Source organism: Haematobia irritans, chromosome 1 (genome assembly GCF_050003625.1).
Source record: "Haematobia irritans isolate KBUSLIRL chromosome 1, ASM5000362v1, whole genome shotgun sequence".
Classification (NCBI taxonomy): domain Eukaryota; kingdom Metazoa; phylum Arthropoda; class Insecta; order Diptera; family Muscidae; genus Haematobia; species Haematobia irritans.
In genome coordinates this window covers 240,454,769-240,482,008 of record NC_134397.1, presented here as the reverse complement: position 1 = coordinate 240,482,008, position 27,240 = coordinate 240,454,769, and the positions used below count along the sequence as shown (strand labels likewise).

General features: G+C 33.0%; 1 protein-coding gene across 1 annotated transcript in view; it reads right to left on the bottom strand.

Annotated features, from left to right (window-relative positions):
• Window positions 1–27,240, bottom strand: part of LOC142236641 (uncharacterized) — a 100,320-nt gene that overhangs the window by 17,092 nt on the left and 55,988 nt on the right. Inside the window, exons 3-5 of the mRNA XM_075307907.1 lie at window positions 26,969–27,111; window positions 22,925–23,084; window positions 8,635–8,898 (exon numbers count right to left, since the gene is read on the bottom strand). Of these exons, the coding sequence (XP_075164022.1) occupies window positions 8,635–8,898; window positions 22,925–23,084; window positions 26,969–27,111 (567 nt within the window). The remainder of the gene's footprint in view (window positions 1–8,634; window positions 8,899–22,924; window positions 23,085–26,968; window positions 27,112–27,240) is intronic.

Here is a 27,240-nt window from a genome sequence, read left to right as displayed (position 1 = left end):
TATAAAGATATGTTGATATTTTATAAGAAATTGCCAAAAATTTAAGAAAAAATACAACCATTTCATTGTGTCTTGTCAAGGAGCCAGTCTCGAGCCAAAAATAATCTACCAAAATTTGGAGAAAATTTTACCAATAAACTACCAAACAAAAAGATCTTATTTTGTCAAAATTTTACTTCTATAGAAAATTTTGTTAAAATTTTATTTCTATCGACAATTTTTTCAAAATTTTATTTCTATAGAAAATTTTGTCAAAAATTTATTTTCATAGAAAATGTTGTCAAAATTTTATTTCTATACAAATTTTTTTCAAATTTTTATTTCTATAAAAATTTTGTCAACATTTTATTTCTATAGAAAATTTTGTCAAAATTTTATTTCTATAGAAAATTTTGTCAAAATTTTATTTCTATTGAAAAATTTGTCAAAATTTTATTTCTATTGAAAAATGTGTCAACATTTTATTTCTATAGAAAATTTTGTCAAAATTGTATTTCTATAGACAATTTTGTCAAAATTTTATTTCTATAGAAAATTTTGTCAAAATTTTATTTCTATAAAAAATTTTGTCAAAATTTTATTTCTATAGAAAATTGTGTAAAAATTTTATTTCTATAGAAAATTTTTTAAAAATTTTATTTCTATAGAAAATTTTGTAAAAATTTTATTTCTATAAAAAATTTTGTCAAAATTTTATTTCTATAGAAAATTTTGTCAAAATTTTATTTCTATAAAAAATTTTGTCAAAATTTTATTTCTATAGAAAATTGTGTAAACATTTTATTTCTATAGAAAATTTTTTAAAAATTTTATTTCTATAGAAAATTTTGTAAAAATTTTATTTCTATAAAAAATTTTGTCAAAATTTTATTTCTATAGAAAATTTTGAAAAATTTTATTTTTATAGAAAATTATGTAAAAATTTTATTTCTATAGAAAATTTTGTCAAAATTGTATTACTATAGAATATTTTGTCAAAATTGTATTTCTATAGAAAATTTGTGAAAATTTTATTTCTATAGAAAATTTTGTAAAAATTTTATTTCTATAGAAAATTTTGTCAAAATTTTATTTCTATAGAAATTTTGTCAAAATTTTATTTCTATAGAAAAATTTGTCAAAATTTTATTTCTATAGAAAATTTTGTTACAATTTTATTTCTATAGAAAATTTTGTTACAATTTTATTTCTATAAAAATTTTTGTCAAAATTTTATTTCTAAGATAATTTTGTCAACATTTTACTTCTATAGAATATTTTGTCAAAATTGTATTTCTATAGAAAATTTTGTCAACAAAAAATGCCTTCTCCTAGCTACATTCGTGTAAATTGTATCATGCAGTTTATCTCAACTTCAAGACATTTGGACCCAATTATTTATTTATTTCTATAGAAAATTTTGTCAAAATTTTATTTCTATAGAAAATTTTGTCAAAATTGTATTTCTATAGAAAATTTTGTCAAAATTTTGTTTCTGTAGAAAATTTTGTCAAAATTTTATTTCTATAGGAAATTTTGTCAAAAAATTTATTTCCATAGAAAATGTTGTCAAAATTTTATTTCTATAGAAAATTTTGTCACAATTTTATTTCTATAGAAAATTTTGTCAAAATTTTATTTCTATAGAAAAATTTGTCAAAATTTTATTTCTATAGAAAATTTTGTCAAAATTTTATTTCTGTAGAAAATTGTCACAATTTTATTTTTATAAAAAATTTTGTTAAAATTTTATTTCTATAGATAATTTTGTCAACGAAAAATGCCTTCTCCTAGCTACATTCGTGTAAATTGTATCATGCAGTTTATCTCAACTGCAAGAAATTTGGACCCAATTTTAAAAGCTGAGAGAAATTAACAATTTTAATATGCTAATACAGTCTGTAAAATGTATGGAAACAACATTCCATTCCACCTTAGTAACGTACACTACAAAAAAAAAATAAAATAAATCTTTACCTCAAAGATAATGGACGACGGGTTTTAAAACAAAATATTTATGCTGCTCAAAAAAAAAAATATTTTTTTTTATATTTTTCTTTTATATATTTTCTTTTCAAAAGAATAAAAAATGCGCTAAACTAAAGCTAAACTTGTTGTTAAAGATGACAAAAATTCAAAATAAGATCACTAAAAATATTACCAAATTTTTCCGTAAAAATGTTGTTTTCTCGCCAATCATAAAAGTATCATTGAAATCATATACATAATGTCCGAGAAAATAACATGTAAAATACATGTTCACTGTCCAAAAATAACATTTTTCTCTAGGAGGAGATCATACTCCTTTTCTGGGTGTGATACTGGGAAACAAGTTTTAAGGAATTTTTTATGTACATTTCACCAATTTTTTTTAGTAAAACAATTGTGACAAAATGTTCTATAGAAATAACATTTTGCAAAATTTTCTATAGAAATAAAATTTTGCCAAAATTTTCAATAGAAGTACAATGTTATTGTTGTTTTGATTTCAGCTTAAACACATGCGTTGACTAAATTGAACCAACAGAAGAAAATCATGTTTATCAAATTTATTATTATATGCTACTCTTGTAGTTGACGCCTGGTTTTAAGTTGAAATCAAAATAACTATAATGATTGAAGAATAAATAAACAATAATAAAAACGGAAGAAATACAATTTTGAAAAAATCTTCTATAGAAAAAAATGAAATAAAAACTTCTATACATTCTTTTTAAATATTATGTAGAAAAAATATAGACAAAAATTTTCATAGAAAAATTTTTGAAAAATTTTCTACAGAAATAAAATTTTGTCAAAAATTTCTATATAAATAAAATTTTATCATAATTTTCTATAGAAATAAAATTTAGACAAAAATGTCATCAAAAACTTCAAAATAATATATAATTATATATTTTTAATTTGGTAGATTTTTGCCACAATTTTGGTAGATTATGTTTAGCACGAGTGGCAACTGGTCTTACTACACATCGTAAGCACAGTTGCAACTCCAGCCTAACATATAATAATCTACCAAAATTTGGAGAAAATTTTACCAAAAACTACCAAACAAAAAAATTTTATTTTGCAAAATTTTATTTTTTGTTAGAAAATTTTTTCGAAATAGAAAATTTTGTCAAAATTTTATTTCTATAGAAAATTTTGTCAATCTCTTACTTGCATAGAAATTTTTGTCAAAATTTTATTTATATAGAAAATTTGGTTAATATTTTAGTTTTGTCAAAATTGTATTTCTATAGAAAATTTGTTAAGTTCCTCTTAGGTGGGAGGAATATTTTGCAAAATCTACCAAAACGTCAAGAATTCTACCAATCTACCAGCTTTGGTAGAATTCTAGCAACTATGTATGGCGATATATGGGGATGGTTATGGGAACTAAATTCGTTCGGATTTGGAACAAACTCAATAGCGGTAGTCTCTGTCCCAATAAAATGTTCTATCACCTACCCAGCAAAAAAATGTAGTAGTTCTTCTAAAGTCACAACTTTAAGCACTTCCAAAAATTTTCTCCCAAAGGTGTCCTTTATTTTAACTACGCAGGAAGTTCTTTTAATTCAATTTTTTATAACTCGCTCTTTTTATATGTTTAATGGATAATTTTAACTTTTTTGTTTGAAATAGGTTAAGAACAGAGTAAAAATTAATAAAATGGTACAAATTATTCACATTTTGTCGAAAAAAAAATGCTAAATTCATTCTATAAATATGGCAAATTTTTGAAAATATTTTAGGTCAAACGTTTCAGACAAGCGTTAGAATGCAGTAAAAAATTATAAAAAAGTACTTATTTTGCAAAATATCACAATTTTGTTTTAATTCCCGTCCAAAACACTGAATTCGGATCACACCTTAAGAAGTGATAAAAATTCAGTGCAACGGCTGTTGAATTGGTGGACATCGGTCCTATGACAAGCCCATGTTAAATTCATCGCTTCTGCGCCAAAAAGAACATTTTCACTACTTTTTTCGCGACATTTTTTTTAATGGGTAGGTATATTTTATTAAATCTAAATCACTTTGTAGGGTTTACTATAAAAATACAGCGAACCACACAAATACAATTTTCGTTGATGTAAATAACAGGCATGGCTAGAGGTAATTCTCAGTTAATCCATTGTGTGAGTCACTCTTATTGACAGTGTTTTCTTACGGAATGCATAATAATTGACCAGGTCAATTTTTTTTCCCAGTGTACTTAAAATGTCGACATGCTGATAAAAAAGATTTAGTTAAACCACCTCCAGGCTCATGTATAAAAGCAGGAATTTGTGCGTAGTCTTTGATAAGTAGTTAAGCCATGCCCCATTTGCCTATACAACTTGCGAGTTAACTAAATGGAAGATAATGTGCAATCAGTTGTTTGGCTATTCATGCTTGTATACACGTAACATAATTACAACAACAACATCAGAACGCAGTAATATTGGCCATAAATGTGCAATATTTATTATAGCAAAATTCAACTATTCTATGGTTATTGAAGAACTGGTTAGCTGACATGTAAACGGCTGCATAACTAATGCCAAAATGTTAACTGACCGAAACTAACTGCCTTTTTTGTGGTATAGGCGTGAATTGATACGATACGTTTGCAATCTTACAACACTGATTTGCAGCAGGGCGAGGTGGTAAGAAATGCTAACATAAAAATGGAAATTCCGATATTCCTTCACTCACGGCCATTTTCATGTAGCTCCGTTAGGCTTCAACAGTCAGTTAATAGAAAGTAAATTGCAAATATCTTCTCTCCAGTTAACTTTAACTGAAACATTTTCGTCAGTTAAGTTCCTAACTGGCATAAAGGGTGATACGGTCAATATTTGGTCAATATAAACTTGACGTATTTCTTTCAATTTTGCATTTAAAAAACCTGAACACCCCTCATTTTGAAGGTGTGTGTATGTAAAATGTTGCTCTTATTTTGATTTTGGAATTCACTCTTCAGTTGTCATAATGCCGTCCAAGCAAGAGGAGCAGCGTATCAAAATTTTGCTCGCGCATCGCGAAAATCCGAGCTACTCGCACGCAAAGCTGGCAAAATCGCTAAAAGTTGCCAAATCAACCGTTACAAATGTAATTAAAGTGTTTGGGAAACGTTTGTCGACAGCCAGGAAGTCTGGATCGGGGGGAAATCGAAAACCGGAAGCCGCTGAGACGACAAAGAGAGTTGCCGGTAGTTTCAAGCGAAACCCTAACCTCTCTCTCCGAGATGCCGCAAATAAGCTGGGTGTATCGTCTACAACCGTGCATCGAGCCATCGACTTACAAGAAGGTAGTGACTCCAAATGGCGATGATAAACATAATACGACGGTTAAAGCGCGATCCCGGAGGCTGTACACGACGATGCTGATGAAGTTTGACTGCGTGGTAATGGACGACGAAACCTACGTCAAAGCCGACTACAAGCAGCTTCCGGGACAGGAGTTTTATAGGGCAAAAGGAAGGGGAAAGGTAGCAGATATTTCCAAGCACATAAAACTGTCAAAGTTCGCAAAGAAATATATGGTTTGGCAAGCCATCTGTACCTGTGGCTTGAAAAGCAGCATTTTCATAGCTTCCGGGACTGTCAACCAAGAAATTTACGTGAAAGAGTGTTTGAATAAACGTCTGCTGGCTTTCCTGAAGAAACACGGTTGTTCCGTACTGTTTTGGCCGGATTTGGCATCTTGCCATTACGGTAAAAAGGCCATGGAGTGATACGCCGCCAACAACGTGCAGGTGGTTCCCAAGGACAAGAACCATCCCAACACGCCAGAGCTCCGCCCAATTGAGAAATACTGGGCTGTTGTCAAGCGCAAGGCCGTATTCAGGGGGGGGGGGGGGTGAGGGGGATCAACCCCCCCCCCAAATGAATGAATATTTTTATATAAATATATATTTTTAGCTGCATAGATCTTATCGAAGATGTTGAAGAAAAGGTGGAGGTTTTATTTTGAAAAACGCTTACCTATAAAACTTGCACAGATCATAGAATACTAGTTGAAACGTCCGTCAAACGACGGTCGAAAAAAAACAAATTGTTTTTGTTCTCGCACCACAAATTTCATTTTTGGAAAATGTCTTTCTGCTTTTTATTTGAGTTTGTTGTTCTGTTTGTGAACATGACTCGCTTTGTTTGGTCATAGCAACAACAACGAAACAGCCAAACACACATGTGTAAATGAAATGGCGCAAAACCTGCGAAAAGAACCTGCCTAATTCAGCTTCCTAATGGAAGCTCTTGGAGAGTGCAATAAAGAGATATTTCCAAACGTGCATATTCTTTTAAAAATTTTGGTCACTTTGCCAGTTACTCAGGGATGGAAAATACAATTTTTAAGAAAGTACAAAAAAGGTATTTTTTGAGCGGAAAGGTACTTTTTACTAAATTTCAACAAAAATTGCACTGGAAAATTATTGTCAAGAGACTAAATTTTAAAGAAAATAAAATTTTGACAATATTTTCTATATAAATAAAATTTTGCAAAAATTTTCTATAGAAATAAAATTTTGCAAAAAAAATTCTGTAGAAAAAAATGTTGCAAAATTTTTTCTATAGAAATAAAATTTTGCAAAAATTTCCTATAGAAATAAAATTTTTACAAAATTTTCAATTGAAATAAATTTTTGACAAAATTTTCTATAAAAATAAAATTTTGCAAAAATTCTATATAGAAATAAAATTTTGACAACATTTTCTACCGAAATAAAAATACGATAATATAGAATCGCATTCTTTTTTCGACTAAAACATTCTTGACGATCAATAAAATCCTGTTTTTGACTATATCTTTTACAAAATCGAGATTTTCTTCCCACATGAACATGTCTGTTTTGCCATATTTGTAAAAGATTATTAGCAAATAAGGTTGATAAATACTTTCTCAAAATATTAAAATATTTTGTCAAAGCTATTGTACCTTAAATCTGATATCGACTCAAAAATGTCTACACAAAAGGTACTAAATCATTCGCGGGGGTACTACGGTACTGACCGGGTTGAAAAAGTATTGAAAAAAGTACTATAGTACTGCATTTTCCATCCCTGCAGTTACTACGTACTCATCCGAACTTTCATTTTCAACAATGAAGAGAATAAAGACGTATCTTAGAAATTCGACTAGCGAGAGTAGACTCAATGGATTGGCATTAATGTCGGTTCATCGCCGAATAAATGTGCCGACTGAAGAAGTCATTGATTTATTTGCTGCCCAAAAGCCCGTCGGCTCAATTTAATATTATAAAAATATTTTATACATACATATGCATAAATAAAATTTTCTACTCATGAGATTATATGAATATTTTTTTTTTTAAGTTGAACCCCCCCCCGAATTAAAATCCTGGCTACGGCCTTGGTCAAGCGGAACCTAAAAAAGACCAAAAAACTGCTAAGAACGAGCAGCAGTTCAAGGCAAACTGGCTTTCTGCGGCGAAGAAGGTGGACAAGGTGGCTGTACAAAATCTGATGGCAGGTGTCAAGCGTGAGGCCCGGCAATTCGGATTTGGAAAAGCGAAAGCCTAATTGAATATTTTTCCTGAATTTTATACTAATTGAACTTGAAAAAGAAATTTAATTTGATTTTTAAATAAACGATTTCACCGATTTACATGCGTTTTCCCTTGACCAAATTTTGACCGTATCACCCTTTATGGAATATATATGCAAGACGACAGCTTCGTCCATAATACGGTTTAAAAGTTGGTTAGTTAACGGAACACTAACGGAGCTTTATGAAAATGGGGGTCAAAGATATTATTTAACTGTGTAAGCAATTTTATTTTGTAAGCAATTTGTTGTTATATCCTTTAAATTTTAACCAATATTGTCATTATTTTATTTCAGATCTCGAAGCCAATGGTGAACTTAAATTTTGATAAGTTATCTCCAGATTCTTCTTAGATGAAATTAATTCAAATAAACAAATTTCGCTTTCAAAGGATCATCTCACTGGGTGAAGTCGAATAGTTGACTATACGAAATTATTTATCGTATATACATCATCAACCCTACGATTTATATTTATCCATGAGGTGGAAGCATTCTCAGAACATAGACTTAAATTACTTGAATTCATCACCAGAAGGAAAAATTTTTCACCGAATTGATATCTTACGTTCGTTCATTTTTGATGAAAATTTCATCCAGAGGATGTAAAATTTCGTCATTATGACGTACTTTTTTCAGTGTTTGCGACTTATTATTTTTTGAAAATATCGATAAAAGCCAACATCTATACACTTGTCTCTACGATAAGTAAAATTTTGCCAATTTGATTCTAATTTGGTTTAAAAATTTAAACCACAATCTTCATAAAAATCTTGTGCATATGTATATAAGTTCGATAAACGATATATGTGTTGTAGTTATATTTAATTTTGAACCGAATTGAAGCTATTTTGGTTCACGAATGATGATGATGCATGAATGAGCCAAAGATTATCATTTTTATGGTTTGACTTCTTAGTTTTCCGAGAGCCAATTAACTTTATGATGGCATCCATTAATTATTAAATTAATTTTGCAGCTAATCCATGTAAAAATTAATTAAATTAATAAAATTCGTGACTTTAGCGCTATAATGCCGTAAGTAAGCTTTTGTCTTTATGTTATTAAGAAGAATAAAACTATTACGAAGAATAGATATATTAATGATTAATTCAATACAAACCTTCAAATCACCACATCCTTTGAGTAGACCTTCTTCTATTGATTTAATTTTATTCGCTGATAAATCTAATAATTTTAAATTATTCAGATGATGAAATTCGGCAGTTGAGAATATAGGATTTAAACTATCGCCCAATAGATTATTGGCCAAACGAAGACTTGTTAAGGTTTCTCTTAGGCCATCGAAAGCTTTTTCAGGTAGACGTCTTATTAAGTTGTTTGATAAATCCAAATCTTCGATGGGTAAATTTAGATGGCCAAAGTGCTGTACAGAAAAGAAAGAAATTTAGAAATTAAGTAATAAAATAATAAAACTCAATTTTAAAAATATTTTATATTTTTCTATCAAAAGTCGTTCAAATACACTAAAAAACCATATCCGGTTCCAAAGATTTTAAGAAGGTTATGTTTAAGACACAATGCTCTTTCAAATGTGAGTTTTACGTGCTTCATGCCAGGAGAAAATTTTGAATTTATTTGTTTATTCTGTTTTTTTTTTCGTATAGTATCAGAGTCCGTAAAAACGTGTTAACGACAACAACGACAAATCTTCAAATTCAGACCCGACTTCAAGCAGATATTATGTCATGTTTCAAGTAAAAAATGTCTTTAAACTAATATATAGATTAACACATGGAAATATTGATTTCCGACTATATAAAGTATATATATTCTTGACCAGGGAGAAATTCTAAGACGATATAAGCATATCCGTCTGTCCGTCTGTCTGTATGTTGTAATCACGCTACAGCCTTCAATAATAGCGCTGTCCTGAATTTTGGCACAGATTCGTTCGAAGATGGGCTATATCGGTCCATGTTTTGATATAGTCCCCATATAAACTGACCTCCCGATTTGGGGTCTTGGGCTTCTATAAACCGTAGTTCTTATACAATTTGCCTGAAACTGGAAATCTAGAGGTATTTTAGGTCTATCAAAAAGTGAACCGAAAATGGTGCCTATCGGTCCATGTTGCGGTATAGCCCCCATATTGACCGATTTCCCGATTTTGTTTCTTGGGCGTCTAGAAAGTGTATTTTCTATCCGATTTGCCTGAAATTGAAAATCTAGAGATATTTTAGACCAGAAATTGGCATGTCCAAAGGGGGGGGGGGGTATCGGCCCATGTTTCGGTATAGACCGATCTACCGATTTTACTTCTTGGGCGTCTAGAAATTATATTTACAGTCCGTTTTGCCTGACATTTGAAATCTAGAGGTATTCTATGACCATAAAGACGTGTGTCGAAAATGGTAAGAACCGGTCAATGTTTAGATATAGCTCCCATATAGACCGATCTCCCTATTTTACTTCTTGGGCTTCTAGAATCCGTAGTTTTTATACAATTTGCCTGAAATTGGAAATCTAGAGGTATTTTAGGACTATCAAAAAGTGAATCGAAAATGGTGCATATCGGTCTATGTTGCGGTATAGCCTCCATATTGACCGATTTCTCGATTTTGCTTCTTGGGCGTCTAGAAAGTGTATTTACTATCCGATTTGCCTGAAATTGAAAATCTAGATGTATTTTAAGACCACAAATTGGCGTGTCGAAAATGGGGGGTATCGGTCCATGTTTCGGTATAGCCCCCATATAGACCGATCTACCGATTTTACTTCTTGGGCGTCTAGAAATTATATTTACAGTCCGTTTTGCCTGAAATTTGAAATCGAGAGGTATTCTATGACCATAAAGACGTGTGTCGGAAATGGTAAGTACCGGTCAATGTTTAGATATAGCTCCCATATAGACCGATCGCCCGATTTTACTTCTTGGGCTTCTATAAACCGTAGTTCTTATACAATTTGCCTGAAACTGGAAATCTAGAGGTATTTTAGGTCTATCAAAAAGTGGACCGAAAATGGTGCCTATCGGTCCATGCTGCGGTATAGCCCCCATATTGACCGATTTCCCGATTTTGTTTCTTGGGCGTCTAGAAAGTGTATTTTCTATCCGATTTGCCTGAAATTGAAAATCTAGAGATATTTTAGACCAGAAATTGGCATGTCCAAAAGGGAGGGTATCGGCCCATGTTTCGGTATAGACCCCATATAGACCGATCTACCGATTTTACTTCTTGGGCGTCTAGAAATTATATTTACAGTCCGTTTTGCCTGAAATTTGAAATCTAGAGGTATTCTATGACCATAAAGACGTGTGTCGAAAATGGTAAGTACCGGTCCATGTTTAGATATAGCTCCCATATAGACCGATCTCCCTATTTTACTTCTTGGGCTTCTAGAATCCGTAGTTTTTATACAATTTGCCTGAAATTGGAAATCTAGAGGTATTTTAGGACTATCAAAAAGTGAATCGAAAATGGTGCCTATCGGTCCATGTTGCGGTATAGCCTCCATATTGACCGATTTCCCGATTTTGCTTCTTGGGCGTCTAGAAACTATATTTACAATCCGATTTGCCTGAAATTGGAAATCTAGAGGTATTTTGGGACCATAAAGAGATGTGTCGATAATGGTCAGTATCGGTCCATGTTTTGATATAGCCACCATATAATTCAGTCCATGACGGCTATGAATTTTTGTGCGGTAAAGGAGAGGCAGAATTGAAATATCAGTTTATATGGGGGACCTATATGGTCCAATTACATAAATATGAAACGATATGGACTATGGAAGGGTTGTTAGCGACCATATACAACGTACCAAATTTCAGCCGAATCGGATGAAATTTGCGCCACCAAGAAATTTACTTTTCCAAGAGGCTCCCGAGGTGAAATCTGGGGATCGGTTTATATGGGGGTATACATAATTATGGACCGATATGGACCAATTTTAGTGCGAATGCTAGAGACCATATATTAACACCACGTACCAAATTTCAGCCGAATCGGATGAAAGAAATTTCCATTTCCAAGAAGCTCCCGAGGTCTAATCTGGGGATCGGTTTATATGGGGGCTATATATTTTATTATGGACCAATTTTTGCATGGTTATTGGACACCATATACTAATATAACGTACACAATTTTAACCGAATCCCACCAAATTTGCTCCTCCAAGAGGCTCCGGAGTTCAAATCTGGGGATCGATTTATAAGTGAGATATATGTAATTATGGACCTATATGGACCAATTTTAGTGCGAATGTTAGAGACCATATACATCCAGAAGGAGACGAGATAGACACATGGTGTCTTTGGCAAAAATGCTCAGGGTGGGCTCTTGAGTCGATATAGCCATGTCGGTCTGTCCGTCTGTCTGTGAACACATTTTTGTGATCAAAGTCTAGGTCGCAGTTTTAGTCCAATCAACTGCAAATTTGGCACAAGTATGTGTTTTGGCTCAGAATAGAACCCTCTTGACTTTGGAAGAAATCGGTTCAGATTTAGATATAGCTCCCATATATATCTTTTGCCCGATATGGACTTAAATGGCCCCAGAAGCCAGAGATTCACCCTAATTAGCTTACAATTTTGCACAAGAAGAACAATTAGTACTGTAGTCAAGTGTGCAAAGTTTTATTGAAATCGGTTCAGGTTTAGATATAGCTCCCGTATATGTCTTTCGGCCGATATGGACTAATATGGTCTCAGAAGCCAAAGTTTTACCCCAATATGGTTGAAATTTTGCACTAGGAGTACAATTAGTAGAGTAGTTAAGTGTACCAAATTTTATTGAAATCGGTTCAGATTTAGATATAGCTCCCATATAAAGGGTGATTTGTTAAGAGCTTGATAACTTTTTTTTTAACAAAAACGCATAAAATTTGCAAAATCTCATCGGTTCTTTATTTGAAACGTTAGATTGGTCCATGACATTTACTTTTTGAAGATAATTTCATTTAAATGTTGACCGCGGCTGCGTCTTAGGTGGTCCATTCGGAAAGTCCAATTTTGGGCAACTTTTTCGAGCATTTCGGCCGGAATAGCCCGAATTTCTTCGGAAATGTTGTCTTCCAAAGCTGGAATAGTTGCTGGCTTATTTCTGTAGACTTTAGACTTGACGTAGCCCCACAAAAAATAGTCTAAAGGCGTCAAATCGCATGATCTTGGTGGCCAACTTACCGGTCCATTTCTTGAGATGAATTGTTCTCCGAAGTTTTCCCTCAAAATGGCCATAGAATCGCGAGCTGTGTGGCATGTAGCGCCATCTTGTTGAAACCACATGTCAACCAAGTTCAGTTCTTCCATTTTTGGCAACAAAAAGTTTGTTAGCATCGAACGATAGCGATCGCCATTCACCGTAACGTTGCGTCCAACAGCATCTTTGAAAAAATACGGTCCAATGATTCCACCAGCGTACAAACCACACCAAACAGTGCATTTTTCGGGATGCATGGGCAGTTCTTGAACGGCTTCTGGTTGCTCTTCACTCCAAATGCGGCAATTTTGCTTATTTACGTAGCCATTCAACCAGAAATGAGCCTCATCGCTGAACAAAATTTGTCGATAAAAAAGCGGATTTTCTGCCAACTTTTCTAGGGCCCATTCACTGAAAATTCGATGTTGTGGCAGATCGTTCGGCTTCAGTTCTTGCACGAGCTGTATTTTATACGGTTTTACACCAAGATCTTTGCGTAAAATCTTCCATGTGGTCGAATAACACACTGTTAGAAAAATATGTTTTTCATATGTTCCGATATAAACAAAATGTGTTTCGGGCACGATTTTAAACCACAATATATTTAAGTGCGAATATGTAATTTTCCTAAACTAACACTAAATGTTTGGGACATCTATGTTAATATGTTAGAATATATTATGTTTGGGGCATGAATGTTTCATAAAAATCATATGTGTGAATACAAACATATATAAATTTACAAATTTCAACTAAACATACATATGTTGTGATATTTTATTCAAAGCGACAGAGAGAGTATAGAGAGAAATAGAGATGGAAACCGGGAGAGTTGACGAAAGATATCAATATAACACAGCAAAAGAGTCAAAAGAGAACAATTTCTGTGAAACCGCTTGTATGTTGTTTCGGAAAACTGTTTTATGATAAGGCCAAAAATTTGATATGTTTAAGTTTAAATATTTTTTAATTTGAATAAAGAGAATATACATTCTGAACCAAGAGAATAGACATTTGAAAAACAAACAGCTTATGTTTTCGCCTTGAGAGCAGCATTTTATGTATGTGTGGACATGTGTTTTGTTTATCATTTTGGCATTATTTTTTTCTTGGTTCGTTAAAAGAAATCAGGGGTCTTCATAAAAATAACGAAAGGGCACTATACTCTTTTTAGAGTTGGGACGGTAAAATGAAATAAGGAGGAAATAGTGAAAAATTACACAGTAAAATGTAAAAAAACAAAGTTTAGTTTCTCTTTATTAAAAAGTAGTCCAAGAGGAGTTGACGGACACCATCAAATATAAAAGCGGGTATTAAGTTCGACTTTTACAGCTAAAACAATTTAAAAAGTTTATTTTCTTTAAAATGAATTATTAAAGAAAAATAAAAGGAATTTTAGAGCGATGGTGTTAAATGCTAGTAAAAAACTGTTCACTCCTAAATAAATTTATGTTTATATTATAAAATTATGTATGTATGTTTATACTCGACTCCACGTTCTTCTTTTGTTAGTTTTTGAATTCCTTCCAAATTTTAAAGTTTTGTACAAAAACAGTTTTTTATTACAAGATTGTTATTTTTGCAATAAAAAATAATATTTTATCCAAAAATCATTCAATTTCGTTTATATCAAGCACTATTACTGACTATAAATCTTTAATAACGCACATTTCGATGTTTCATTTAAAAAAAAATTAATATAGTATAAATATAAATGTGCAAATTAAAAAAAAAAAAAAAAAACAAAAAAAAAATGTTCGGTCGGAGCAGGGATTGAACCCACGACCCTTTGCATGCAAGGCAGGCATGCTAACCACTGCTCCACGTGGCAAACAAATGTATGTTTCTGTTAAATAATGTTATGTTTGCATGGGCTCGTGGGCGCTGCAAACTATGCTATATAAATGTAACTTAAAACGATAATTATCTACTGGTGACTATAACAGCTACGTAGCCCAGTGGATAGTGTGTTGGCTTACAAACTGTATGGTCCTCGGTTCGATTCTCCGTGCAGGCGAAAGGTAAAATTTAAAAAATTTATAAAAGTGAATAATTTCTTCAACATTATTTGTATTACAGAGAAAGGTGCCAATAACTAAAAAATTTCGTGGAAGTGAAAATTACGAGTATGTTAGGGAATGAGCACAATCGTGTTTGGGAAAAATTCTTCCAAGCATATAATATTTTTGGCTCAAAATGCTTCCAAACATATAATATGTTCACATAAAACAAACATATTAATGTTTCGGCAGTATGCAATAATATATGTGCTTCCTGCAAAATATGTTTGGAACATATGTTAAAGAAGCGATTTTTTTTGAGGGTGCACAAACCCAATTGCTGCGAACGGCGACGAATCGACATTTCACGGTCTTCAGCAACACTCTCAGAAACAGACGCAATATTCTCTTCTGTACGCACTGTACGCATTCGTGTGGTTGGTTTAATGTCCAATAAAGTAAACTGAGTGCGAAACTTGGTCACAATCGCATTAATTGTTTGCTCACTTGGTCGATTATGTAGACCATAAATCGGACGTAAAGCGCGAAACACATTTCGAACCGAACACTGATTTTGGTAATAAAATTCAATGATTTGCAAGCGTTGCTCGTTAGTAAGTCTATTCATGATGAAATGTCAAAGCATACTGAGCATCTTTCTCTTTGACACCATGTCTGAAATCCCACGTGATCTGTCAAATACTAATGCATGAAAATCCTAACCTCAAAAGAATCACCCTTTATATCGTTCGCCCGATTTACACTCATATGACCACAGAGGCAAATTTTTTACTCCGATTTAGTTGAAATTTTGTACAGGGAGTAGAATTAGCATTGTAGCTATGCGTGCCAAATTTGCTTGAAATCGGTTTAGATTTAGATATAGCTCCCATATTTTCGACAAAAATGGTCAAAACACCAACATTTTTCTTGTAAAATCGCCACTGCTTAGTCGACAAGTTGTAAAAATGACTCAATTTTTCCTAAACTTCAAATACATATATATCGAGCGATAAATCATAAATAAACTTTTGCGAAGTTTCCTTAAAATTGCTTCAGATTTAAATGTTTCCCATATTGTTTTTTTTACTAACATTGTGTTCCACTTTAGTGCATTAGCCGACTTAAATTTTGAGTCTATAGATTTTGTAGAATTCTATCAAATTCTGTCCAGATCGAGTGATATTTAAATGTATGTATTTGGGATAAACCTTTATATATAGCACCAAACAGATTTGACGGATGTGATATGGTATCGAAAATTTAGATCTAAAAAGTGGTGCAGGGTGTAATATAGTCGGACCCGCCCTTACTTGTTTTTGTGATTGTTTTCTGTTTTGATTAAAAAATTTGTTGAACCAATTAAAATTTCAATTGAATATTTTTGAAAATTCAATTAAAGTTTTAATTGGAAATATTTTCGTGAAAATTTTTGTGTGTAAGATAAATTGTTCAGCAGTATCTTCAAAATAAGCTCGAAAAAATATTAATTTAAACTCAGCAAACCATAAATACTTATAGGCATCTCACTTCTGGTCTAATCGAAAGAATGATATTTACCTCCATACAAATAAGAGATTTTTTATTAGTTTTTGTTTATGTCATCCCACTATGGGTTAACTTAATGTCAAATCTATGAAGTATGAACCGCATTCGTGTATTCGATTATCTAAACCCTATTAGCGTAGCCATATATATAAATATGATACACTTTGCGAACGACTGCAATGATTTACAATACGAAATAAGTGTGCTACATTTCAAATTGAACTCTCCAGCCGTATGACAAGATCGACTCAGGAGGTGACTATGGTATCTACGGAGTCCCATCTACCAGGAGAAATAAAAAGTAAATTTTCTGCATGTGCCTTGAATATCTCATTTGTAGGAGATTGTTGCAAAAACTCTTGCACATAATGGTTTATTGCTTCCTAAGGTCAAACGTTTCAAAAGCAAATGAAAGAGTCGTAAAGTTGTCATAAAACTACGTTTGTGTCTTAAGTCTTTTGTTTTCTTTATTTTTCCACAAAGTACGAGTACATATCGCAAAGAAAGTTTATCATTTGCTACGATCTTGTCAAGGAACTACTAATTACCCATGTGATTAACGAGTCCATACGAGTTTGATCAATGATTGCAATACTCTAACACATACCATCTGATCATTGAAGGTAATTGCCATAACAGATTTTTTGTTTGTTTGTAATTTCCATATGTGTTAACATTCTCGGTACTTTGTATAATATTTCTGACTTGTTTACCTAACTTTTCACTTTCATGTCAGTGGACCAAGTGAAAGTGTTTTTATTTTTATCGTCCAGGTTGTTTACTTTCATTCATATTTCTTTTATATATGTATGTAGTGCTCTTTCTTCGGCTTCTTTTTCTGTTTCTGACAAAATAAGAAAAATTACAAAAAGTACAACAATAACGACAGCAACAACAAAACACTATTAAAAATCTTTTACCTCCAAAAAGTACTTGGAGTGTTTACTTTTTTGTGATCATTCGAAAAAAAAAAATACATGGAGCAGCAAATATGTGCAGATAAGAAACTATCCAAAATGGAACTACCAATTGAATGACTAAGCTTAAAAGTAAAAGTTTTTTTCTACTCTGTGACGTTGTTGAAACTCTTTTGTTGCCACTGATCTTTTGTAGTGCAGCCTCTATGTAGTGCACTACTTTGTTACTCTGTTTAAATGGGAGTTGTTTTAATCGTGTCTACTGGAAATTTAAACCTTAATTATTTCAATTTTTTTTTGATAAAAAAAAGTTGTGAAACTCTCTCATATTCATAACAACAGAGCCATTGGAGTTTTGTGACAATGCCAAGGGAAATTTATTTCAATTTTTGTTTATTAACAAATATCACTCTATTTGGAAATTTCTTTCATTATCACGAAAGGGGGGGTTTTCAAAACAATATAAAAGAAAAAACACTTTTCGAAAAAAAAATCTTAATTAAATTAAATTTGTTGCGCTGCCTTTTGTTTGGCGGTATGTTTTCATTGTTTGAGATATTTGGTTTTTTTCATTGTCTTTTAATGCAACTATTCATACAACCTTGACTCTTTTGTCTGGCAATCATTGGATATTAGTTTGTCGAGTGTCTATTTTTTTCTATCATACTCTTTGATTTTTTGTCTTATACAAAGGCAGCGTTGAGCTGTAAATCGAATGCTTAACGGCAAAAATAATTTATTAGATATTTTTTCAACTTTAATAACCCCTTTATTTAATTAATTGCAATCATGATTGAAAGCAATAAAATCCATGTTAACCTATGATATATGCTAATAGGAATTGGCGGTGAGAATTTAATTGCTCTTTAAAGTTCTTGGAATGTTTGTTCGGCCTTCAATGGAATTTCATTATATTGTCATATGTTCGATTATTTGTAATTGCGAGATTTCAACTTCTTTTCAAAAAAGGAATAACATTTAATATAATTGGTATTAGGAAATATTGACAGTGAAAGTGAGGATTGAGATTATCAAATTTATTGCTGGAGTAAGTCTTGATATTTTCTCGACAATAATTGTTAATACCTTTAAACAACGGTGCCAGATGCCGAATCTCTTCAGAGTAACATAATTTGACGAATTTTCACGTTTTAATAAAAACAAAGCTTTTATTAAACTCAATACATTCGATTTTAATAAAACTAAAATTCAAATTTTTGTTTAAAACAAGTAAGGAAAGTCTAAAGTCGGGCAGGGCCGACCATATTATACCCTTCACCACTATGTATACCAACATTTTTGATACCATCTTAATACCTTCACATTTGTTAGGAGCTATATAAAGGTTTATATTCCCATATACAAATATTTTAATTTGAACCGATTTGGACAAAATTTTTTAAACTTTCACAAAATGTCTAGAATCAAAATTTAAATTGGTTAATGACCGGGGCGGACCACAATGTTAGTAAAAAACAAGTAAGGAAAGTCTAAAGTCGGGCGGGGCCGACTATATTATACCCTGCACCACGTTGGAAATCCACATTTTCCATAATATATCAAATCCGTCAAATGTGTTGGGTGCTATATATAAAGGTTTTTGTCCCAAATACATACATTTAAATCTGACTCCATCTGAACAAAATGTATAATCTATAGACTTAAAATTTAAGTCGGCTAATGCCCAGGGATGGTACACTATGTTAGTAAAAAACAAGTAAGGAAAGTCTAAAGTCGGGCGGGGCCGACTATATTATACCCTTCACCACTATGTATATCAATATTTTTGATACCATCTTAACATCTTCAAATTTGTTAGGAACTAACCGATTTGGACAAACTTTTTTAAACTTTCACAAAATGTCTGGACTTAAAATTTAAATTGGTTGATGACCGGGACGGACCACAATGTTAGTAAAAATATCGGAAATATTGAAATTGCATAAAATTTAGCGAATCTGCATTTATGATTTATAGGTCGATATATATTAATTAGAGTATAGGTAAATTTGAATCATATTTGCGAGTTTTCGACTTAACAGTGACGATTTTACAAGGAACATGTGGGTATTTTGGCCATATTTGCTAAAATCGGAAGAACATATATATGGGGGCTTTGTCTAATTCTGAGCCGACTTTGATAAAATTTGGCACACATTGCTAAAATTTTAATTGAACGCTCAGTGCAAAACTAAAAAATTCGTGGTCATATGAATCTAAATCGGGCGAAAGATATATATGGGAGTTATATCTAAATCTGAACCGATTTCAACCTAATTTGGCATGTGTTGCAAGAATGTTAGTCCTACTCTCTGTACAAAACTTCAAGTAAGTCGGCATGTAATTTTGACCTCTGGGGCCATATAAGTTCGTATCGGACGAAAGATATATATGACAGCTATATCAAAATCTGAACCAATTTCAACTAAATTTGGCATGCATAGTAAAAATTTTATTTGCATTTCCTGTGCACAATTTTAAGTAAATCGGAGGAAAATTTTGATCTACGGTGGTCATATCTGTAAATCGGACGACAGATATATATGGGAGCTATATCTAAATCTGAACCGATTTCAACCAAATTCGATGTGCATATTTATAATATTAATTTTACTCCCTGTGCAAAATTTTACGTAACTCGGGGCCTCTGGAGCCATAGGAGTCTGGAGCCATAGGAGTGTAAATCGGGCAAAAGCTATATATGGGAGCTATATCTAAATCTGAAACGATTTCAACCAAATTCGGTGTGGACATTTATAATGTTAATTCTACTCCCTGTGCAAAATTTCACGTAAATCGGAACAAAAGATTGGCCTCTGAGGCCATAGGAGGGTAAATCGGGCGAAAGCTATATATGAGAGCTATATCTGAATCTGAACCGATGTGAATGATATTTTGAATTTCTCACAAAATATTCGATTATACGAAATTGGAAGAAGATCAGTTGATAAATACGTCATTTCTGACCAGATCGGTTATAAATATATATGACAGCTATATCTAAATCGGAGCCGATATATATGGCAGCTATATCTAAATCTAAACCGATTTCAACCAAATTTGGTGCACTTACCGATACTATTAAACGTACTCCTTGTGCAAAATTTGAACTAAATCACGACAAAACTCTGGCTTTTGAGGCCATATAAGTGCAAATCGGACGAAAGATATATATGGATGCTATATCTAAATCTGAACCGATTTCAATTAAATTTACTAAGCATTGGTAGAATGTCAATTCTACCCTCTGTGCAAAATTTCACGAAGATCGGTAGTAAACTTTGGCCTCTGTGGTCATATGAGTCTAAATCGGACGAAAGATATATATGGGAGCTATATCTAAATCTGAACCGATTTGGCTGATATTTTGCAAGATTTTCGAGATTCATAAAATATTTGGATGTACGGTATTTCAAGAAAATCGGTTGTGAAACACGCTAACTATGACCAAATCGGGGATAAAAATATATGGCAGCTATATCTAAATCTGAACCGATTTTTTCCAAAACCAATCTGAACCGATTTTTTCCAAAAACTGTCCCAAGAAACGGCACTATGCCAAATTTTAAGACGATCGGACTTAAATTGCGAGCTGTACTTTGTGCACAAAATTACATATACAGACAGACGGACAGACAGACAGACTGACATCGCTAAATCGACTCAGAATTTAATTCTAAGCCGATCGGTATACTAAAAAATGACCATTATTTCTTGGCGTTACATACAAATGCACAAACTTATTATTCCCTGTACCACAGTAGTGGTGAAGGGTATAAATACATAGAACCATTTTAGTTTTGTAAAATTTGTTTAAATTTAACGAAAATAGTGTAGGGAAAATTGTTTGGGAACGCATGGGAAAGTAGGGAACTTTTTTTGTCCATGTAGGGTAAACCGAACATTTTCCCTGGCAACACTGACTATGAGCTATAGTCAGATTGAGACAAAGCACCCATAAACATGTACCCCGTAATTTTCTTAAATATGCAACTGCGGTTTATCTCCCAGACTTATATCAATGTTACGCCACAAATGCTTACGATTACTAATTCAGTAAGGGTGGTTTAGAAAATCGGCCCCGCCCGATTTTCTACTTTACTTACTTGTTTAGTTTAATATATACCACGTATGGACTATGTGGTATATATTACGGTGTTAGGAAGTTTTATGATACCTTGTCATCGGCAAGTGTTACCGCAACCCAAGTAATTCGATTGTGGATGACAGTCTTCAGTAGAAGTATCTACGCAATCCATGGTGGAGGGTACATAAGCTTCGGCCTGGCCGAACTTACGGCCGTATTTACTTGTTTTTCCTTGGGTAGATGATAATGTCACACTAGTAATACGAGGACCATTAGCTGATATTAAAAGTCTAGAGGTTCTTAAAAGCTAGATAACAAGATCCGAAAGAGGTATGTGAGTCTAACTCTATAGAAAAGTTTTTTGCCTAAAAATGCAGTGAAATTACTAATGCTGGTATAACTTGACAACATAAAGTACACAATTGTGTTCTCTTTGGTGCAAATGAAAATATAGAAAATATAGACCACCCTCGGATGCATATCTTCAAAATGAGTAATTTATTTCTACAATGATAATGCCAACAATCATAAGTAAAGGGTGATACGGTCAAAATTTGGTCAAGGGAAAACGCGTGTAAATCGGTGAAATCGTTTATTTAAAAAATCAAATTAAATTTCTTTTTCAAGTTCAATTAGTATAAAATTCAGGAAAAATATTTAGTTAGGCTTTCGCTTTTCCAAATCCGAATTGCCGGGCCTCACGCTTGACACCTGCCATCAGATTTTGTACAGCCACCTTGTCCACCTTCTTCGCTGCAGAAAGCCAGTTTGCCTTCAACTGCTGCTAGTCCTTAGCAGTTTTTTTGGTCTTCTTTAGGTTACGCTTAACAATAGCCCAGTATTTCTCAATTGGGCGGAGCTCTGGCGTGTTGGGAGGGTTCTTGTCCTTGGGAACCACCTGCACGTTGTTGGCGGCGTACCACTCCATGGCCCTTTTACCGTAATGGCAAGATGCCAAATCCGGCCAAAAAAGTACGGAAGCTGCTTGTAGTCGGCTGTGACGTAGGTTTCGCCATCCATTACCACGCAGTCAAACTTCGTCAGCATCGTCGTGTACAGCCTCCGGGATCGCGCTTTGGCCGTCGTATTTTGTTTATCATCGCGATTTGGAGTCACTACCTTCTTGTAAGTCGATAGTCCGGCTCGTTTTTTGGCTCGATGCACGGTTGTAGACGATACACCCAGCTTATTTGCGGCATCTCGGAGAGAGGTTAGGGTTTCGCTTGAAACTACCGGCAACTCTCTTTGTCGTCTCAGCGGCTTCCGGTTTCCGATTTCCCCCCGATCCAGACTTCCTGGCTGTCGACAAACGTTCCCCAAACACTTTAATTCCAAAATCAAAATAGGAGCAACATTCTACACACACACACACCTTCAAAATGAGGGATGTTCAGGTGTTTTAAATGCAAAATTGAAAGAAATACGTCAAGTTTATATTGACCAAATTTTGGCCATATCACCCTTTATTTCCAGTTGTCTGGTGATCAATTTTTGTCTTCATTAAGGATTTTAATGTAACAGTTATAACCTAAAGTGTTTTGTGCTTCCTTCTATAAGCATTTCAGAATTTACATTATTTCCAATTTCCGTTTAATTAATTCTGATAAATTATTACGACATTGCATTGCATAGTAGCACTTGCTTAATCGATTGAAATAAAATAAAAAAAAAGCAAAACTAAAATATTCTTGCATCTCACCTGTGTTGGTAAAACCTGTTGGCCACTGTAACGTTGAGAATACGATACGATGGGAGCACCGTATGGCAACTGTGGAGCTTCACCATGAAATACTGCACGATCACAATCCATAGCCACAGCGCCAAGTTGTCCCGTTGAGCCAAAGGCAACAACATTGCATCTATTTAAGATAAAATAAAAATAAAATAAAAACGGGATTTTGTAAAACAGACACCATAAAAATTCTTAGTCATTGTCGTCAAAGAAAAGAAAAAAAATAAATAAAAATAATGTTAATATTTAAACTTCAACAAATCTATGGAAAATCAATCGGCCATAGGCGGAAATCGTTAGTTTTAATTTAAATTTAACTTGTTGACTTGATGTTGTGTTGATGTTTTTCTTTCATTCATGATTTCAAGTTTTCCATCTACAGAATTTTATTTTTAGTTTCTTGTTTTCCATAATCTTGTTTGAATTCTTTAGAATTTTTATTGCTTCTCTTATTAGCATAGTGTATCTGCTAGGGATATGTTTGAGCATAATTTTAGTGTAATCGTATAATACTGAGCATGGCTAGCAGCGAAGATTGGTCAGATGAAATCCGTCCTTTAATTTTTTTCTAGCTGCTTGAAAATCGTTTGTGGTCCAAGTGTCACAGTGTTCATTTATTTTCTCTTGTTTTTTATACCCTCCACCATATGATGGGGGGTATATTAACTTTGTCATTCCGTTTGTAACACATCGAAATATTGCTCTAAGACCCCATAAAATATATATATATATATATATATATATATATATATATATATATATATATATATATATATATATATATATATATATATATATATATATATATATATATATATATATATATATATATATATATATATATATATATATATATATATATATATATATATATATATATATATATATATATATATATATATTCTGGGTCGTGTTGAAATTCTGAGTCGATCTAAGAATGTCCGTCCATCCGTCTCTTGAAATCACGCTAACTTCCGAATGAAACAAGCTATCAACTTGAAACTTGGCACAAGTAGTTGTTATTGATGTAGGTCGGATGGTATACCAAATGGGCCATATCGGTCCACTTTAACGTATAGCCCCATATAAACGGACCCCCTGATTTGGCTTGCGTATCCTCTAAGAGAAGCAAATTTCTATGAACTATGCAAAAATTGGTTCACATAGGTTCATATTTCCCTAGATTTGGCATGCGGAGCCTCTAAGAGAAGTTAGTTTCATCCGATCCGACTGAAATTTGATACATGATGTAAATTTATGGTCTCTAACAACCATGCAAAAATTGGTCCACATCGGTCTATAATTATATATAGCCCCCATATAAACCGATCCCCCGATTTGGCTTGGTCCACATCGGTTCATAATTATATAGCCCCCATATAAACCGATACCCAAATTTGACCTCCGGACCTCCGGAAATTTGACCATCCGGTTGAAATTTGGTACATGGTGTAAGTATATGGTCTCTGAAAACCATGCAAAAATTGGTCCACATCGGTCCATAATTATATAAAGCCCCCATATAAATCGATCCGCCGATTTGGCTTGCGGAACCTCTAAGAGAAGCAAATTTCATCTGATCCGGCTGAAATTTGGTACATGGTGTAAGTATATGGTCTCTGAAAACCATGCAAAAATTGGTCCACATCGGTCTATAATAATATATAGCCCCCATATAAACCGATCCCCCAATTTGGCTTGCGGAGCCTCTAAGAGAAGCAAATTTCATCTGATCCGTCTGAAATTTGGTACATGGTGTAAGTATATATTCTCTACCAATCATGCAAAAATTGGTCCACATCGGTTCATTATTATATATAGCCCCCATATAAGCCGATCCCCAGATTTGACCTCCGGAGCCTCATGGTTGACCACAATCATTAGCGTAGCTAGACAATTTTCCTAGGGGGGGCTATAGCCCCCCTAGCTAAAAATTTATAGACTGAACTTATAGGTTCAATTAATGTTTTATTTCGTAAAATTGAATAAAAAATTAGACATCAAAATAACTCGTCAATTAATTTATAATAAAGCAACTAAAAGTAGTTCCACACTTTTACCAGCAAAAAAAAATTGTGAGTTGTTCTAAAGGCACAACTTTAAAAGAACTTCCAAAAATGCCCTCAATTATTTTAACTACACAGGAAGTGTTTTTACTTGATTTTTTTTTCATATTTTTATGTGTTATTTTTTGTTTTCTTTTTTTCAAATAGTTTAAGAAAAGAGTAAGCATAAATAAATTGGTACAAATTATTCAAATTTTGCCACAAAACTGCTAAATCCATTATAGAAAAATCGATAATTTTGGAAATTGTTCGAGGAAAAACGTTTCAAACAAGCGTCAGAATCGTAAAAACAATATAAAAATTATTTATTTAAAATATCACAAAATGTTTTAATTCACATTCAAAACACTGAATTCGGATCTCACCTTAAGAAGTGATGCAAATTCATTGCAACGGCTGTTGAAACGGTGGACATTTGTCCTATGACAAGCTCATATTACATTCATTGCTTCTCCGCCAATTTTGCACCACTTCTATACCCAAAAAAAAAAACATTTTCACTACTTTTTTGGCGACGCTTTTTCGCAGCATTATTAAGATATTAATTTATGAAAGAATAGTTTTAATATCAATTACTATTTTTTTAAATTAAATTGACTAAACTACATCAATCATAAGTTCAACCCCTGCTTTATTTCATAAATATCTGACTTCAAACATTGCCATCGGCAACTGCTACCACAAACCAAGTAATTCGATTGTTCATGAAAGTTTAGCGGAACTTTGTGCGATTGTATATACTTGTTTAATTTTTATAAAAATTAAAAAAAAAACTATTGACATTTATTGAAAAATGGAAAATCATAAATAGAGTTTCAAATTCTGGGGGGGGCTAAAATTTTTCTGGGGGGGTCTAAGCCCCCTCCCCAGAGGCCTTCCTACGCTTATGACCACAATTCATCCGATTCGGTTGAAATTTGGTACGTGGTGTTAATATATGGTGTATAACAACCATGCAGGAATTGGTCTATATCGGTTCATTATTATATATAGCCCCCATATAAGCCGATCCCCAGATTTGACCTCCGGAGCCTCATGGTTGACCACAATTCATCCGATTCGGTTGAAATTTGGTACGTGGCGTTAGTATATGATCTCTAACAATCATGCAAAAATAAGTCCACATCGGTTCATAATTATATATAGCACCGATCCCCAGATTTGGCATGAGGAGCCTCTAAGAGAAGCAAATTTCATCCGATCCGGCTGAAATTTTGTACATGGTGTAAGTATATGGTCTCTAACAACCATGCAGGAATTGGTTCATAATTATATGTAGCTCCCATATAAACCAATCCCCAGATTTGACCTCCGTAGCCGCTTTGAAGAGCAAAATTCACCCGATCCGGTTGAAATTTGGTACGAGGTGTTAGTATATGGTCTCTAACAATCATGCAAAAATTGGTCCATACCGGTTTTCACTATATAAAACCCCCATTTAAATCGATTCCGGTTGAAATTTTGTACATGGTGAAATTTGGTACATTGTGGTAGCTAACAATCATGCCAAAATTGGTCCATATCGGTCTATAGTTATATATAGCCGATCCCCAAAAATAATCTACCAAAATTTTATTACTATACAAAATTTTGTCAAAATTTTATTACTATAGAAAATTTCGCAAAATTTTATTACTATACAAAATTTTGTCAGGATTGTATTTCTATAGAAAATTTTGTCAAACTGAATTATATACGTATTTAATCGGCTTTTTTTTTGTTTAATATATACCCCGTATGGACTAACTTACAATTGATAAGACGGTGTTAAGAAGGTCTAAGATACCTTGCCATTGGCAAGTGTTACCGCAACCCAAGTAATTCGATTGTGGATGACAGTACATGTTTCTATGTAATCCATGGTGGAGCGTACATAAGATTCGGCCGGGCCGAACTTACGGCTGTTTACGAGTATATGTACTTGTTTTTTATTAGTTTTACACACCTGCATGGTAAACGTAAAGCTGGACTCAGTTCTGGACATGGTCGCCAGGCTTTGATTTGTGACAAATAGAGCAGCAGCAAGAGGAATATGCTTATGTGTCGTATTCTTTGTATGTGCTGTCGCCGATGGTGATAGAGGAACATCTGTCAAAGAGAAAATTGAATACAAATAAAATATTAGTAAAAAATTATAATTTTAAATTGCACCAAGTCATCACAGAATGTGGCTTAACTAGTTTTACGATACATGGCAATTGTGTCAGATACTGACTT